The following is a 14127-nucleotide window of genomic DNA, read 5'->3' as shown; positions in this document are numbered from 1 at the left end:
TTACAGCAATTTACTGACAACACAAATTTTAAAGTAGTCTCAGGATTTTAGCTGAGAACCATTTTACACCTTTTAAAAGGCTATTGAGCAAAGCAGGGACCCTGGTGACCACTACTCTAGTAGTCTTTTGTTACATTTTGTTACTGTAGTGGTGTCTGAAAAGGAAATCTTTCACCATTTCAGCTAGTGGCAAGAGACAGGGGAGATGCTTCTCGCTTAGTTTTGAAAGAGTACCTTATGACAAACTGTTTGTCACTTGAATAAATCTGATTCATGTATTTTTCCTTTTACAGTTTCCTTTCTCTCAAAAGACTTTTAAGAATAAATAGTTCTCTGCCCAGGCAAGGGTAAACATTTGGTATTACTTTGCAATGATTAGGATGTTTGTAAAAATAAATACTTTAAAAAAAAAATATATATATAACATGCTGCTTCTGTTGCATGTGAAACTGGTTGAAAAAGGTGTAAACCCAAGACTGATTTAACTCAAAGGATTGCCCAAGTGCTTTTAGAAGTTTTAAGCTTGTTTCTTATACAAAACACCACGGTTCAGGGATTAATTTGTCAGAGATGGGAGTAGAGTTAGCAGGAACTTGTTGTAAATGGGAAACATAGCTTAACTCATTACTAAAGAAACTGTTGCAGGCTACTGTTTTTTCTGCTTGTGCAAATGCCTCTAAATTCTCTTGAAACATAGAAAGCTGCATCTGAATACTCTGCATACACTGAAAGAGCATAATGCATGCTCAAACGATTGGATTTAATTATGGTTTCATTCTTATTTTTCTTTTGGCAGGTTTATTTGTGTTTCCTATCTATTGCCTTTGTAAAAAGCAGAGGAAAAGGTCACGGACAGGTATGCCCTGGTAAGGATGGACCTTTACTCACGTGGACTGAGCTGGTCCTGCAAGGGCTATACCCACTTTGTGCAACAGAGCAATACAGTGCTGGTAACAGCATCAAAGCCACCGCCCTGGAAGAAAAATGGGGGATTGCCTGCCATCTTCCCTCAGCTGAAAACACTACTGCAGACCAGAAAGCCTCTTTGCTCTGGTGCACTCTGAACAAGATGGGCCCCCTGACTGCTGCTTTTTAAATGTTTTGGGGTTTGTTTTTTTTTAATTATTACTTTGGAGGATTTTTTTTGAGTCTTGAGTTTCAGAACTAGACAATCAAAGTCTGTATTGTAGCCACAACTCTACTACCGATTTGGCCTGTGAAGAAAGCATTTAACTGCTAACATGTGCTCCATTTAACTTCAGTGTTGGCCTTTAAGGGGGAAATGCTTAGAAGTGTTTGGAGTCTTACTGTGTACTGAGCATACTACTTTTGGTATTAAAAACTACTTCTGTAAATAACTTCCATCACACAGCATTCTGTTCAGCATACCAAAACCCCATCATGAGCCAGAGCACGACAGCTGGTTATCTTCAGAGTCCTCCTGCGAGTGGGCAAGAGCGTAGATTGCCACTGCCAAACTGTAGTGCCTCAGAGGGAAATCTTAGTATTGAAGCTCCATGACACTTATAAATATACTGATTGGTTTCACTTCGCTATTTAATTTATGAGTGTATTAATATTGATTGGGGTGGGGTGGGGTGTTAGACAGATTTGTTGGAAGAGTACTGCGTTTTTAAATTCTCCCAGTACAGAAGAAATTTAAAGGGTTTAGATAACAAAAAGTGTCAGTGGCCTGTTCTGTTCCAAGATATCCCTGAAGTATATTTACAGGGAAGCTGGAAACCTGCTCTTCTATTCTGACTTGGCCTATAATACACATGCTACACTCTAGTTGTGTGAAGATTGACTTGATAAAATTTTTCCAACCTAAATAGCACAGGGTTTTTTTAAGTAGGCTACATAAGGCTGAGAGCATCTACTGATGTCTCGGGAGGAAAATCTCTGAATTTTGGGTAAGGGGAGGGGTCATGAATTCTTAGGAGACCATTTCATTCTTACTCTCTGCTTCTAGTGTTTCTCTTCCTGCTGCATTACAGATCTGAAGAGAATAGCTATCCTTGCTCTTTTTTTCCTAACTTCAGAGTACCACTGTTTGCTACCGGACGTCTTTCTCAGCACGTTGCCACAAGAGCAATGTAATTCAGCATTAGGAATTGGCTACAGCGTGTTTTCATTTTCAGTTATAATCCAAATTTATTGTACAAATATAATTTAAAAGAAAAATATGAATAAAACAAATGTGTAAGTAGAACACTGAAACCATAAAGGAACTGAATAAGAGAAATATATATATACTTTAAAAATACAAGCTGATCTTAAGAAGATTGGATTTATACTGTGAAGGTACTTTTTTTTCAGTGTGTGTGTTTGAAGATAGATATATATATATATATATATATGTTTGTATATATATGAGGAGACGGGAAAGCAGGGAGATGAGTAATGTCCTAAAGAGTCTACAGACTTCAAAATGTCGGCCCCCAGATATCATAGCATTTGAGAGTATGTACTTTGCACCGCTTTCTTTGAAAATTATTACATCTGAATTTAGTTGTAATTTTTAAGTAAATAGTATTCTGCCCCACCAACATAATACTGTTGTAAGATACTCACTTTGACTTCAAGAAGACTGATTTCTTGTGGAAGAAACTGATGAATTTTCTTTACCTGGCAACACAGGTGTCAGCTTACCATAGCTGGCTAGCATGCTTGTTTTGTGTCAGCTTCTGGGTTTGGGTTTTTGTTGGTTTTTTTTCCTCTTGTTGAAACTGTGTACAAGCACACCATAGTAGTCAACAAGTACTTAATATTTCCATTTAAATTCAAGGGCATGTTGACCCAGTTGTCCTAATGGTAGAAATAGTACCTTTCTACGATTTGCAAATTAAGTGGGGAAGCAGTGGCATGTAGAAGTAAAGTTCAAAGCCTATTGTCAATGCAAATCCACCTGTTAATTAGATTTCTTTTTCTGTGACACAGCAGTTTTCTATTTTGTTCTGTCTGAGGTTGGAAGCTGCCTTAAAATTGGGCTTGGTTTTGAGTGTGTTTTCTGAGGCTATACATATCAGTTGTCTTTGGCTTACTCAGGGATTTTTATTCCTCTCTTTAAATGTCAAATAATGAAGATATTTTTGTATTATTTAGAAAAACCTTCAGACCTCAGAGAGCGAGATATATATGGATAGATAGATTTGGGTTTGCAATGCAGTCTGTAATATGGTGTCAAACTATTCCACTTGAGAATATTTTAGTACTTGAGATTATCTGTAATTAACTCTACAGTGGATTAATTTCCTTTTTTCTCCTGGTTCTTTATAAATGTGTGAGGTATTCTTACAGTCTTTGTAGTTGTTTTCACTCTGCTGTTTGCCATTTTCAGTTTCTGATGGGAGTTCAGTAAGATGTGGAATTAAGATGGTAGATAAAGAGCATAAAAGGGAAGATAATATATCTGCACTTATTTATATTCAGAAAGCATGTCATTGTGGGTGGAGGAAAGGAACACATAGCTCCTACATTGTCACTTCATCTAGGCCATTTTGATTTTATCAGAACAGATTAAATCAAAGGGAAATGGTTCTTCACTTTCTACACTTAGCAAAAAGAGGCATCTTTGAACTTGTAAAGATGAGAGACTCTAATCTTGCTTTCTCTGTTGGAAAAAAAGAATGACAGTAATGTTTGGTTTTGTTTTTCTGTAAAACAGGAGATTTCAGGAGCCAGGCAGAGTAGGGATATGGAAGTCTTTTTCCATCCATATAAAAATATTCTCCCTTTAATAGTACAAAAATACAATTTTTCATCAATATGCAATATAACCAACTGAAAAATTAAGTAGTTTAGTACCAAACTTAATTCAATAAAATGTTAGCTTTTAAACTACTCCTCTCATATCACAGGAAATCTTACATCAAAGTCATGTAATTTGTTTTACAAGCATTAATTTATCAGTGTGAAAGAAATGGAATGAACTTTGTTAAGGAGATTCAGAGATGTTTTTACTATGTAAACGTGTTTTGGGTTTTGTAACTGTACTCTAAAGAAACTGTCAGACTGTCCTACTCCATCTTTATTAGCAGAAAACTTCATGAGGCAGCTGAATTAACCTGCTAAGGCAGATTTCACGCTATTATATGCTGATCATAGTTGATCATCAGGTTGGCTTTCACCATATTTAATATTTAAGAATATTTATCCTTGTGCAAAGTTGTTACTCACAGATACCTATATTCAGACTAGGAAATGCTTAAATCCATTCTACGCTAGCTGCCTTTTGCAGGCTTGCCTGGAAACAGATTTGCCCATGCCCTCGGGCCTCGGGGCAGGCGTGCAGCTGTCGCCCTCCCTGCGGTGCCCTGCTGTGTGTGCCCCATCCTGCTTCTGCTGGGGAGGGCTGGATGGATGGGCCAGTCCGGAGGGGGTGGCTTTTCCTTTCTCTACTTTATTCACAAAGAGTATTTTGTTGTGTTTCATTAATTGGGTCAAGTTTCAGGGCTGCTCAACCATGTCAGGGACAGGATGATTCTGATTGCTGCAGCATCTCAGAGCATAGTTAGCTGTATTTGCAGAGCTTATCCAGGAGCTGGTGACTGGAAAATAATTGTGCTTTTCCTTGTGTCAGTCTGTTAGCCAGGGAGAACAAGAAGCTGAGTAGGAATAAAAGCAAGAGGCAGAAGTGCAGTTCAGAGTAGCCTTGTGCTGTTGCTGTGACCCATCAGTTTTAGTTCTGTACATCGAAGTCTATTAGTTTTCAGTTCTCCCCACCTGTGTATATTTATATCTTTTAAATGTCGATTAAAATACAGTGCACTGAGTGATCTGTTATCTTTGGGGCAGCGCAGATGTGTAAGTAAGGGAGGATTTTGTGTTAGATTTTGATGTAACTAATTCTGACTTCATAACTCTTAGTGGTATGTTAGGGATTTTTTAATTTATGTCTATTTATTGGTTCGGAAAGTTTGATCAACATGAAGTTTCATTTCATTAAAAATATTAATTTGCAGGGACTATTGCCAATTTAACTAGAAGGCATTTTGGATCACCGTCGGGTATTCTTTTCAGCCAAAGGGCTTTCTGCTCTTCCAAAGACTGCCTTTGCTTGTGTGATGTTAAGTGGTGTGTAAGATAGGGCAGTAATTCTGTCAGAGGATACAAATTCGTCAGTGGTGGAATGGTTTCTCCTGCTAGTTAGATCTGAGAAGCTGCTTAATATTCAGTGGCCAAACAGTTTGCCATACAGACTGAGATTATTTTTTTTTTTAATTAGTTGTGGTGGTTTGTCTCTTAAGCAACCCTTGCACCGTTCATAATTCTTCATGTGAAAATTGTGTAGGTCCAAGCTGTGGATAAGAACCATGGATTACTGTTACAATCTACATTAGATCTCTGATTTTGCTGATGGAAAGAATCCTTCCTGAGGAAACTTACTAGAGAGATAATTTCTTAGTTTCTTGTAACGTTGCAGCCTTATAGTTGCGGTGGGTCAGTTTTATTCCTGATACCGGTCATAGCCCCATCAAATCAGAGAAGTTGTATGCATTTTTATGCCAGTATGGAATTTGGTCACAAATATTTAGATAAAAATATCTGGAAGTGTGTTGGTAGCCATTGGGTAGCAACTTGAAAATCTGGTTCACTTTGAAGAAGTGCAAAACACTATGGAGCCAGTCCTCTCACTTGCCCAGTGAAGCTAGTGCTGTTTAGTACATGCAGGAGAGGGCAGGGAGTAGGGGAGAATTTCAAAATGATGTTTTTATTAAAGCAAATTATCAGGGGAAGGAATACTAGTTTTTTAATATAATAAAGAGACTTCTTAATGCTTTGAGTCACTAATAAAGTTAGAAACAACATCCGTAGACAGTGTTGACTAAAATCTCTTAGAATTCTGCTTTCTTCGTTGTAACAGATAGTAAGTAGCACAGTGTAAGATTTGGAATTACAGCTGTTCATTATTTTTCAGGCTTAACACATAAACTTGAAGAATAGGGCACACAACATTTAAAAAGTTATATTGCTGATATATTTGATAGCCTCCTGCTACTGTTACATGAAAAACGAGCTGAGCCTTGATTCAGCTGCAAGACTAGCAGTGTTTTCACTTAAGTACTGCTCAAGCTATAACACAACACCACACTCAAACTTCTGTCTTAATAAAACTAACAAATGCAACTTGTTGCAGTTGCATAGGACTGCAGCTTCCTGGCTGATTCTTATTTTTCTGTGCATATGGGCTCAGGATCTATATGTTCTCTGTCCACTAAGGAATGGCGTGCTCTTATTAGGCAATTAATCACTCTTAGCCTGACAGTGAAGTACCATAAGGTAGGAAAATGAAAATTGATCTTAGAGTGCATGCTCTGATTTCAAAGGTAAAAATGTCTTATAAGCTTTAATTACTTACTCCCTAGTAAAAAAAAAAATACATTTCTAAGCGTAATTGCAGCTGTTTATTTCTAAATATATGGGTTTTTTTAAAAAAGTCATTATAATAGCAATTAGTTTATTAAAAAATGCATATTGTGCAAAAGAAAAACTTTTGAAGCTTATTTGGTTTATCAAAACTTGAAAAATTAATCTGAGGTGTTCTGGATGGATAAAAGAAGAGGAGAAATTTATTGCGTAAAAATATTTGAATTGTTTATTTTTAGCATAAAGATGGATTTTGCACATACCTGCTTAAACACAGTTGCATGCTAACCCCATTCAGTGTTCACCTTGTTGAAAACTTGTCAGACTAAAACCAGTATTGTTGAAATTTTATACTGCTGTCACTGAGCATGATGTTACTAACAGGATGCCACGTTTACCTCATTTTTAGAAGGAAAATCTGCTTACAGAATCCTAACAAGCTGTTCAGATATTTTAAACCTGCCCTGTTAAAGTGCTGATGCAGTCAAGAAACATTTTCATGCGTTATGCAAGCTCTGGGTAAGCAGATGGTTTCAGTCTTTAGTCATGGACTATCTTTTTGCATTAAAAATGTGCTCTTAAGAGTTCTTCAGTCCAATTTACGGTCTGCTGTTGTATGTCCAGAAATTGCAAGGAAAGGGGTAGATTTACATTTCACTGTTTACCATCTCATAATAAAATGTTTACCATATTTCCATTTGTTATACATTTTTATTTATAAATGCTCTCCTTTTTCCTTCCAAATTTCATAATTTGAAACTTGAGTTGCAAAAATGACTGAAGGTGAATTTGGACTGGAAAATGTGATCTCATAAGAAGTTGTTTCAGTAATGCTTTGCTGAGCTATACCAGCAAAAATTAATTCTTTTGTATTTAAATTACTTAACACAGATTTCAGCATTTTATATTTTCTTCAGGGCTTTTAATTTTGCATATTTTTTTTTAAAATGCAGTTAAACAGCACAGCGGTCTTTGTTATGTAACTAACCATCTGAGTCCAAGTAACTTTTTAAGGTATTTGTTAGTTCTTGTGACTGTGGTAGTGACAAGAATAATAGGTGCTGGAAAAAAGAAAACATGATCTCTGAGGAGGTTGTCCAAGCTGAACTTTTATCTTAATTCCATGACAATTCAATGAGAGATCTTCCCCTGCCCCCATCTTTTTTCTTTTATACATCTTAAGGTGAAGAATTCCCTTTAATATAGGGTTAATTTGAATGGCAGGAGGTAAGGGTAGTGAGATGACAGATCGCATCCTTTTTTAAGTGTACAGGCTTCTGGCACGACTAGAGCGCTGGCCAAAATGCTGTGGATTCATTAAGAAAGCAATTTCTCACTCCATGTTTGCGCTATATAAAAACTAGATGCACCAGTGATTAGAACTTTCTGTAGTATATTTATTTGATGACTAAGAAGTCGTAAGAACTGGAGGTAGGCAATACTCATATAATCGATGCTTGAATTTCAGTATTCGGTGTTTTGTATAATGAGGAATTTTAAACATGTAAGTGCCTTATTGCTTGTAACAAAGGAAAGTTGTTTGTTCCCCTCCATAGAGCAATATGGGAATTTCTGTTCCATGGACTCTACAGACAGGCATGTTAAGCCAAAGTAACCAACACTAGTTTGCTCATAAAGCTGAAAAATGTTATGTTAGTGAAGAAGTTATCTTTTTACAAATCCGGCATGCCTATTTTAACTCTGATCTCATTTCTGAGTTTTTTAACTTGCTGTTCACACACGCACACACACACCCCCCATCTCCCTTCACACTTCTGCAGAAATGCATCTTACGTTGTTGTCAGCATGAGTTTGGTTTTCCAGCAAAACCAGCTAGGAGTTTTCGACCATTTAAAGAAATGCAACTTCCTGAAGAAGACAATTCATCTGAAGTTAAGTTAGACAACCTGTGGTATTTGTACCTTCAAAGTCCAGGGCTCAAATGGGCCCTGTTTGTAGCAATTCATGAAGATGGAAGCACTGAGTGTGGTACACAGAGGTGCATGGTGGCTAGGTTGGGACTTAAAGCGTTTTGACAGCATTTAGTGGTATCCAACTTGAACTAACATATCCTGTTAATGTAAGTTGGTAATTCCTCTGAGGTGGGTATCTTGATGGACTAAACCATCAAACAAGCTTGGTGGAGCAGCTCTGGGACCTCTGTTCAGCCCTTCAGTGTGTGGTGGGAGGTATGATATTTAAAAGTATTATTCATTTTACCATCTTCGGATAGCTTCAAAATGGATACTCTAGGCTTTATGTCTTCTTCTGGGATTACTTCCTTTCACAGAAGATAGTGGAATTTTACCTTTCATGATCTAGGTTTTCTAAAGGACTTGGTTTTTCTTACTAACATTGCTCCCACTTTTGTCCATCTGTTGGAAGTCAGATGCCAAGAATAAGCTACTTTTCTAAATTTGTCTTGAATTATATGAACTTATGGTAAAAATTATCTTTTAAAAAATACTGAAGTTATAAAAAGGTATTTATCAGAAGGAAATAGAGTTGTTGGGGGGAGGGGGCAATAAGAAGAAAAAATAATGCTTAGAAGGTCTGTTGTAGATTCATGATGATAAAATGGTTTTACTATGTTCCATTTCCTCCACTAAGAAGTTGGGAAGGAAGGAAGAAGAGGGAGAAATGAAGATGAGAAGAGTATCTGTTTGAACCTCCTCTTCTCTTGAAATTTCAGAGTTTTATCAGAACTGTAGGACAGGCACTTATTTCCCCCCAGAGTTTTTAATTGGTAATAGAGCTGTCACTTGCAGTGTTATTTCTTCATGAAGCATCACACCCAAGTGTTTAATCAGAATTGAGCTTGCTTATCTGAAGGTTTTGATTATAGAGAATTTGATTTAGAGCCATACTGCAATAAAATTAGTAGGTGAATTACCACGCTTACAGATATCCTAACTTTTCTTTCAGTATTATCTCCAATTTTTAGGCATTAATTAATTCTATAATCTGCTGAATAGGAGGCACCAGGTATCAAAATACTTCTTCGGTCTTACGAGTTACTGTTTATTTTTAAAAGTTATTTCCTTAAACGAAATTATTCACTTTTACAACCAGCAGGCACGCAACCAAAACGCTGATAAGGTTTTTCCATTATCTTGCATTTAGCTGATAACTATATTTTTTGTTGCATAGTATTGCAACAATGGTCTTCATGCTGTAATAACTTGACAATACTAGTCTGTAGTCTTGGGCAATGTTTTACAAATAATCCATCTTCAAGTTGGTATTTGAAATGTATACCAGTTATCACTGTTGAGTGTGCTACCTTTGTGGCTGCTTTAGTTTGTGTCAATGTTTTGTAAGGATTATTTCTTGCTACCCTCTTCAGAGTGCCTTTTAATTTAGGAGGTCTAGAAATGATTTACGGAAGTCTTCTGTTTAATCTACCGTAGTAATGTCTGATTTTTAAACTTGTTCTGATGAATGTATAACTAAAATCCTGTTCTTATAAAAGCTGTAGTAGACACAGGTTGTATATATGCACATGTACATGCATGGATACAAGGGAAGGTGTTCTGCCAATGTTGGTCCTGCTGGACAGGACCTTTTGAAAGTTAAGTGAATTTTTTAACAGTTTTATTTTCAAAATGTTACCTCACTAGTATTCAGTAGTAGATATGTCTCTGTACTGCTTCACTTTGCTAAATACAATCACGATCATGGTAGGCAATTTAATGTAAAAGACTCTGTGATGAATCAGGTGTCTGTATTGAGACTGAAGTTCGTAAGTCAAAATTTACAGTACTTCATTCCCTTTAAAGTCATTCCTTTCACTTATACTGATATCCCAAGTCCCTGTTAGCAACAAAATGAAAAAGTGCTTCCCCGTGATGAAATGGAAGAATGTAAAGTAGCATTTGAATGCACTCCACCTGTCTTAGAATCAATATTCAGAAATTGGGGGGTGGGGGTGACAGATTTAATGAATTGTGGGAAGATGTATATTGTAGAGTTCATTCACTTGCACACAAGGGATTTTGCAATGTCATCTAGTAACGTCTACCTAATAAAGTTTTGAAAAAGAAAACTTGTCTAACTCTTTTAATTATATGTTTGAATCATAGTTGACCAGCTCCAATGAGTCTTGCTTAAATCTGTATTTTTTATGATTCTTATATAATCCTAAAAAAATCCCACCAGATTATTTCAACTTCAGAATCTTTGTGTTCACAAACACTGTATTACAGTCACTTCAGTCTTTGAACTGCTTTAACGCTGAAAATGAAACCAGAGGTATAAAGGCAGTGTACTATTACTATGATGAATATTTGAATGTAAAATACTTCCTACTATGTGGTGTCATTTCTAGGCTACTGCTTACTTTTAAAAGCATCTTAATATGCAACACAATTTTACCTTCTCATGAAATGTTAAAATTTTAGCTTAAAATAACCCAATATAAAATGTATTGGAATCCAGTTTTTCCATTCCCTTGTTAGGACTAAATCTTAAAGCTGCATAAGGTAGTTCTTGGAGAAGGCAGTCTGCAGCTGTAAACTTGAAATATGTAATCCATTAATTGAACTGGGTGCCCTTTCTCTGGAGAGGAGCTCTTTTCAGTTTCCACACTTCATGAACTGACAGTATTGGTGGAATGTTTTGTCTGATGTGTTGGGGGGGTTTAACACTGCCTAATTATGAAATTGTGTTTGCATGTTCATGCACTGGCAGAGAAGGTAGCACACTTGCCTCTAGTTTTTCTGTAGGAAATAAAGCCGAAAAACAATTCACTGCAGCAAAAATCTTGAGGCCTATGCTAGGTGCCTCTGGCCAAGGACAGGCCTTTCTGCCCTCTCCCCAGCACCCTCCAAAACAGTCAAGATGTGCAACCAAATGTCAAGGGCATCATACCAGAGGTTGCTTATCTGCAGGAATTCTAGCATACAGTCTGCAGCAATGGAAGGATGGTCAGGTCAAAGAAATTGATATGCCTAGAGCTGAAACTGAAGTTAAGGGCTAACTTCTCACTACAATCTCAAACTATTTGACAGAAAAGTTGACTTTGTTTATAAACATGGTATTTCCCTAAGTAAATAGGACTAATGTGCTCCACAGTGATTACACTTACGCAACTGTAATTTTTAGATGCTTCCCTTCAGATGACTGATGCAGTTTTGTGGGTACCTGAAGTAGTGATTATAGGAAATATAGGTGTTTTCCCTAAATCATTAACAAACTTGTGCCTGCTTATAAGAAATTACATTTAACCATTAATAATTAAATTAACATTCAACAAAATTTGAATTAACATTTTAATTTCTCATGCATTTGCTTCGTAGTTTGGCTTCAGCAGGCAAATGAGGTACCAGTGTATTGGAATGTGGGATACCTGAAATACCAGCTAATGAGAACAGAACTAGAATTAGCAGCCATGTGGGTAAAATTGTCATACTGTGGAAAAGTCACATGGCTTTTATGAAGGAGTCATGCCTTGCCGATCACAAAGTTTATTTAGCAGGTCAGCAAGATCTAAAAAAGTTTGATGGAATTCCTTGCAATAGCATCAAGTGAAACCAAGTAGATATGGTCTAAGAAAGAGGGTCTCGCATGGACAATGTGGATATTGTATGGTCAGAAGATAGAAAACAGTTGGAGTAAATGGCTTTTTGTCATGAAGGGAGAATGCCAGTTGACCTCTGCAAAGGTCTGTGCTTGGACTTTGTTCTTGAACATATTTACAAATGATGTGAAGAAAATGTAAGTGATGACATAACAAATGATGATGATGATGGAGGGTTACCCAGGACAGTAAAGTCAAGAGCTAGTAACAACGATTAATGGTTTTTGGACAACAAAATAGAGGCAGGCTCTTCAGCATGGGAATGACACAACTGATATGTAATAGTTACCACGTTTGTAACAAAGGTCTCAGTATTTGAGTGATGCAGGGAAGACAAAATAGTGACAGTGGGAGCTGTAACAAAATAGGGGAATCTTGAAGCAAACAGTAAAAGACTAGTGGACTCTCCTGGTGAAGGATATTGTAGAGGCCGAGGGTTGAAGTGGAAACTTGAAGCAGTCTATAGGAGAGAAATTTGTGGCAAGTTGCAAAGAGTATAGAATCTTTGTTTGCCTGGGGAAGTCCTTGTATCAAAGATGCCTGGAGACCTAGACGGTAGTAGATAGTAGTAGTTGTTTGCTGTATCTTGCATCTTCCCCAGACATCAGGTTTTGCTTACTGTCAGAGAGAAGATACTGGGCTCCCTGAAGCGTTCTTCTGTCCCAGTATTTCTAGGTCATCCTCTTTTAATTCTTATATTGAAGGTCCCTAGGTAGGGAGAATGTCATGGTAGATCCCAGCAGTGATCCACTGGGGGTGATGGGGAGATGGCTTCTCCCATATTATTTGACTGGGAAAAACACTTCTCGGGTGGAGACGTTGATAGGTAAGATACTGATAGGCAAAGTTGAGAAGTGATGCAAATCCTGTTTGTTTTCTAGCGCATTATTCTTGCCATCACCTAATTTTGTGCCACCTCATCTGAGCAATGTTCTTGCCTCAACCTAATTTCCACCTAGCTTGTTCACTTACTCTCTTTCCAATGCACTCACAGTCACCTCGGCCTCTTCCAGGCTGTTTTCCCTCTTCCAGGCTGTTTTCCCTCTTCCAGGCTGTTTTCCCTCTTCCAGGCTGTTTTCCCTCTTCCAGGCTGTTTTCCCTCTTCCAGGCTGTTTTCCCTCTTCCAGGCTGTTTGTTTTTCCTCTTACTTAACACTTACCCTACTGGAATACTGAAATGAGCTGAAGCTAAGCTTTGTTTTCATGACCCTATAAGAGTGATGGATGCATCCAAGTCCATGTCCTGTGCTGAGCCAGACTTCTCCTTGATCAACTTGGACATAAATAAATAATACTGTTCTTCTAGAAACATTTCTAAGTCAGACAGCTCCATTTTTAGATGCCTGTTGCCCACTTCTGTCTGCCTTCCATCTCATCGATCCCATTTTATTTTGTAAATGATGGTTTATGTTTTGTTCTCTTTCATGCCAAAAGAAAAAGCTGGACAGTCTCCCAAATCTCCTAGCAGACAGGAGGAAAAGTGCAATAAATAAAAATAAAATTATAAAGCTGCAGTAAAACAAAATTATAAAGCTAGTTAAGCCTGAGAAGCAGACTTGTGTGAGTAAATAGGACTGTTACAGATCCCCCTGTTGCTAATTGTGCACTCCTCATTTTGTGTTTTTTACTTGTATTTTTTTAGCATGTGTATGATGCATGTAAAGAATTACCTGCATGCTTGTTTTGGGTGGGGTTTTTTGCTTTGGGTTTGTTTTTTGTGGCTTGGGTTGGCAGTGGTGGTGGTGGTGGTAGTAGTTGGTGGTTTAGGGGTGTTGTTTTTTTGAAGACTCCATATGAAGCTGTTGGTTAGTGAGGGGTGGCGTGGAGCGTGAAGCCCTGCTGTGGGTGGGCTTTAGCGATGGCAGTCGTGATGCGCAGCTTCCTGAGTTACGGTCCCAAAAGCTCAATCTAACGAAAAAAGAACTGTTTCAGCACCTACACCTGGCATCCAAGGCACCACGGCCTTTGCCTGCTGGGGCAGGAACGCGGCCCGTTCTAGCAGCAGCTGCAGAGGGCAGGATTGGCCCGGGACCTGCCAGCAGAGATGGCCACTGGGGCTGGCCAGTGGCACAGCGCAGTTCCCTGGGTCCCAGCCTGCCTGGCTCCCAGCAGGGGCCAAGCCCCACTTCTTCCTGGGGCAGGCATGGGGAGGCACTGCTGCCTGCCCCCCCCGCTTTGGCA

At 38.0% G+C, this 14127-nt stretch overlaps 1 protein-coding gene across 2 annotated transcripts in view; it reads left to right on the top strand.

The window, feature by feature from the left end:
* RNF217 (ring finger protein 217) overlaps positions 1 to 7059 on the top strand; it is a 64535-nt gene extending 57476 nt beyond the window's left edge. For both annotated transcript variants that reach the window (XM_056343321.1, XM_056343320.1), the window contains one exon: positions 797 to 7059. In XM_056343321.1, coding sequence (XP_056199296.1) covers positions 797 to 870 — 74 coding nt within the window. In that variant the 3' untranslated portion in view covers positions 871 to 7059. The remainder of the gene's footprint in view (positions 1 to 796) is intronic.
* Positions 7060 to 14127: the final 7068 nt, after the last annotated feature.

The sequence above is a fragment of the Falco biarmicus genome, chromosome 6 (genome assembly GCF_023638135.1).
Source record: "Falco biarmicus isolate bFalBia1 chromosome 6, bFalBia1.pri, whole genome shotgun sequence".
Classification (NCBI taxonomy): domain Eukaryota; kingdom Metazoa; phylum Chordata; class Aves; order Falconiformes; family Falconidae; genus Falco; species Falco biarmicus.
Note: the sequence above shows the minus strand (reverse complement) of the source record. Positions and strands in the feature narration are given on the sequence as shown.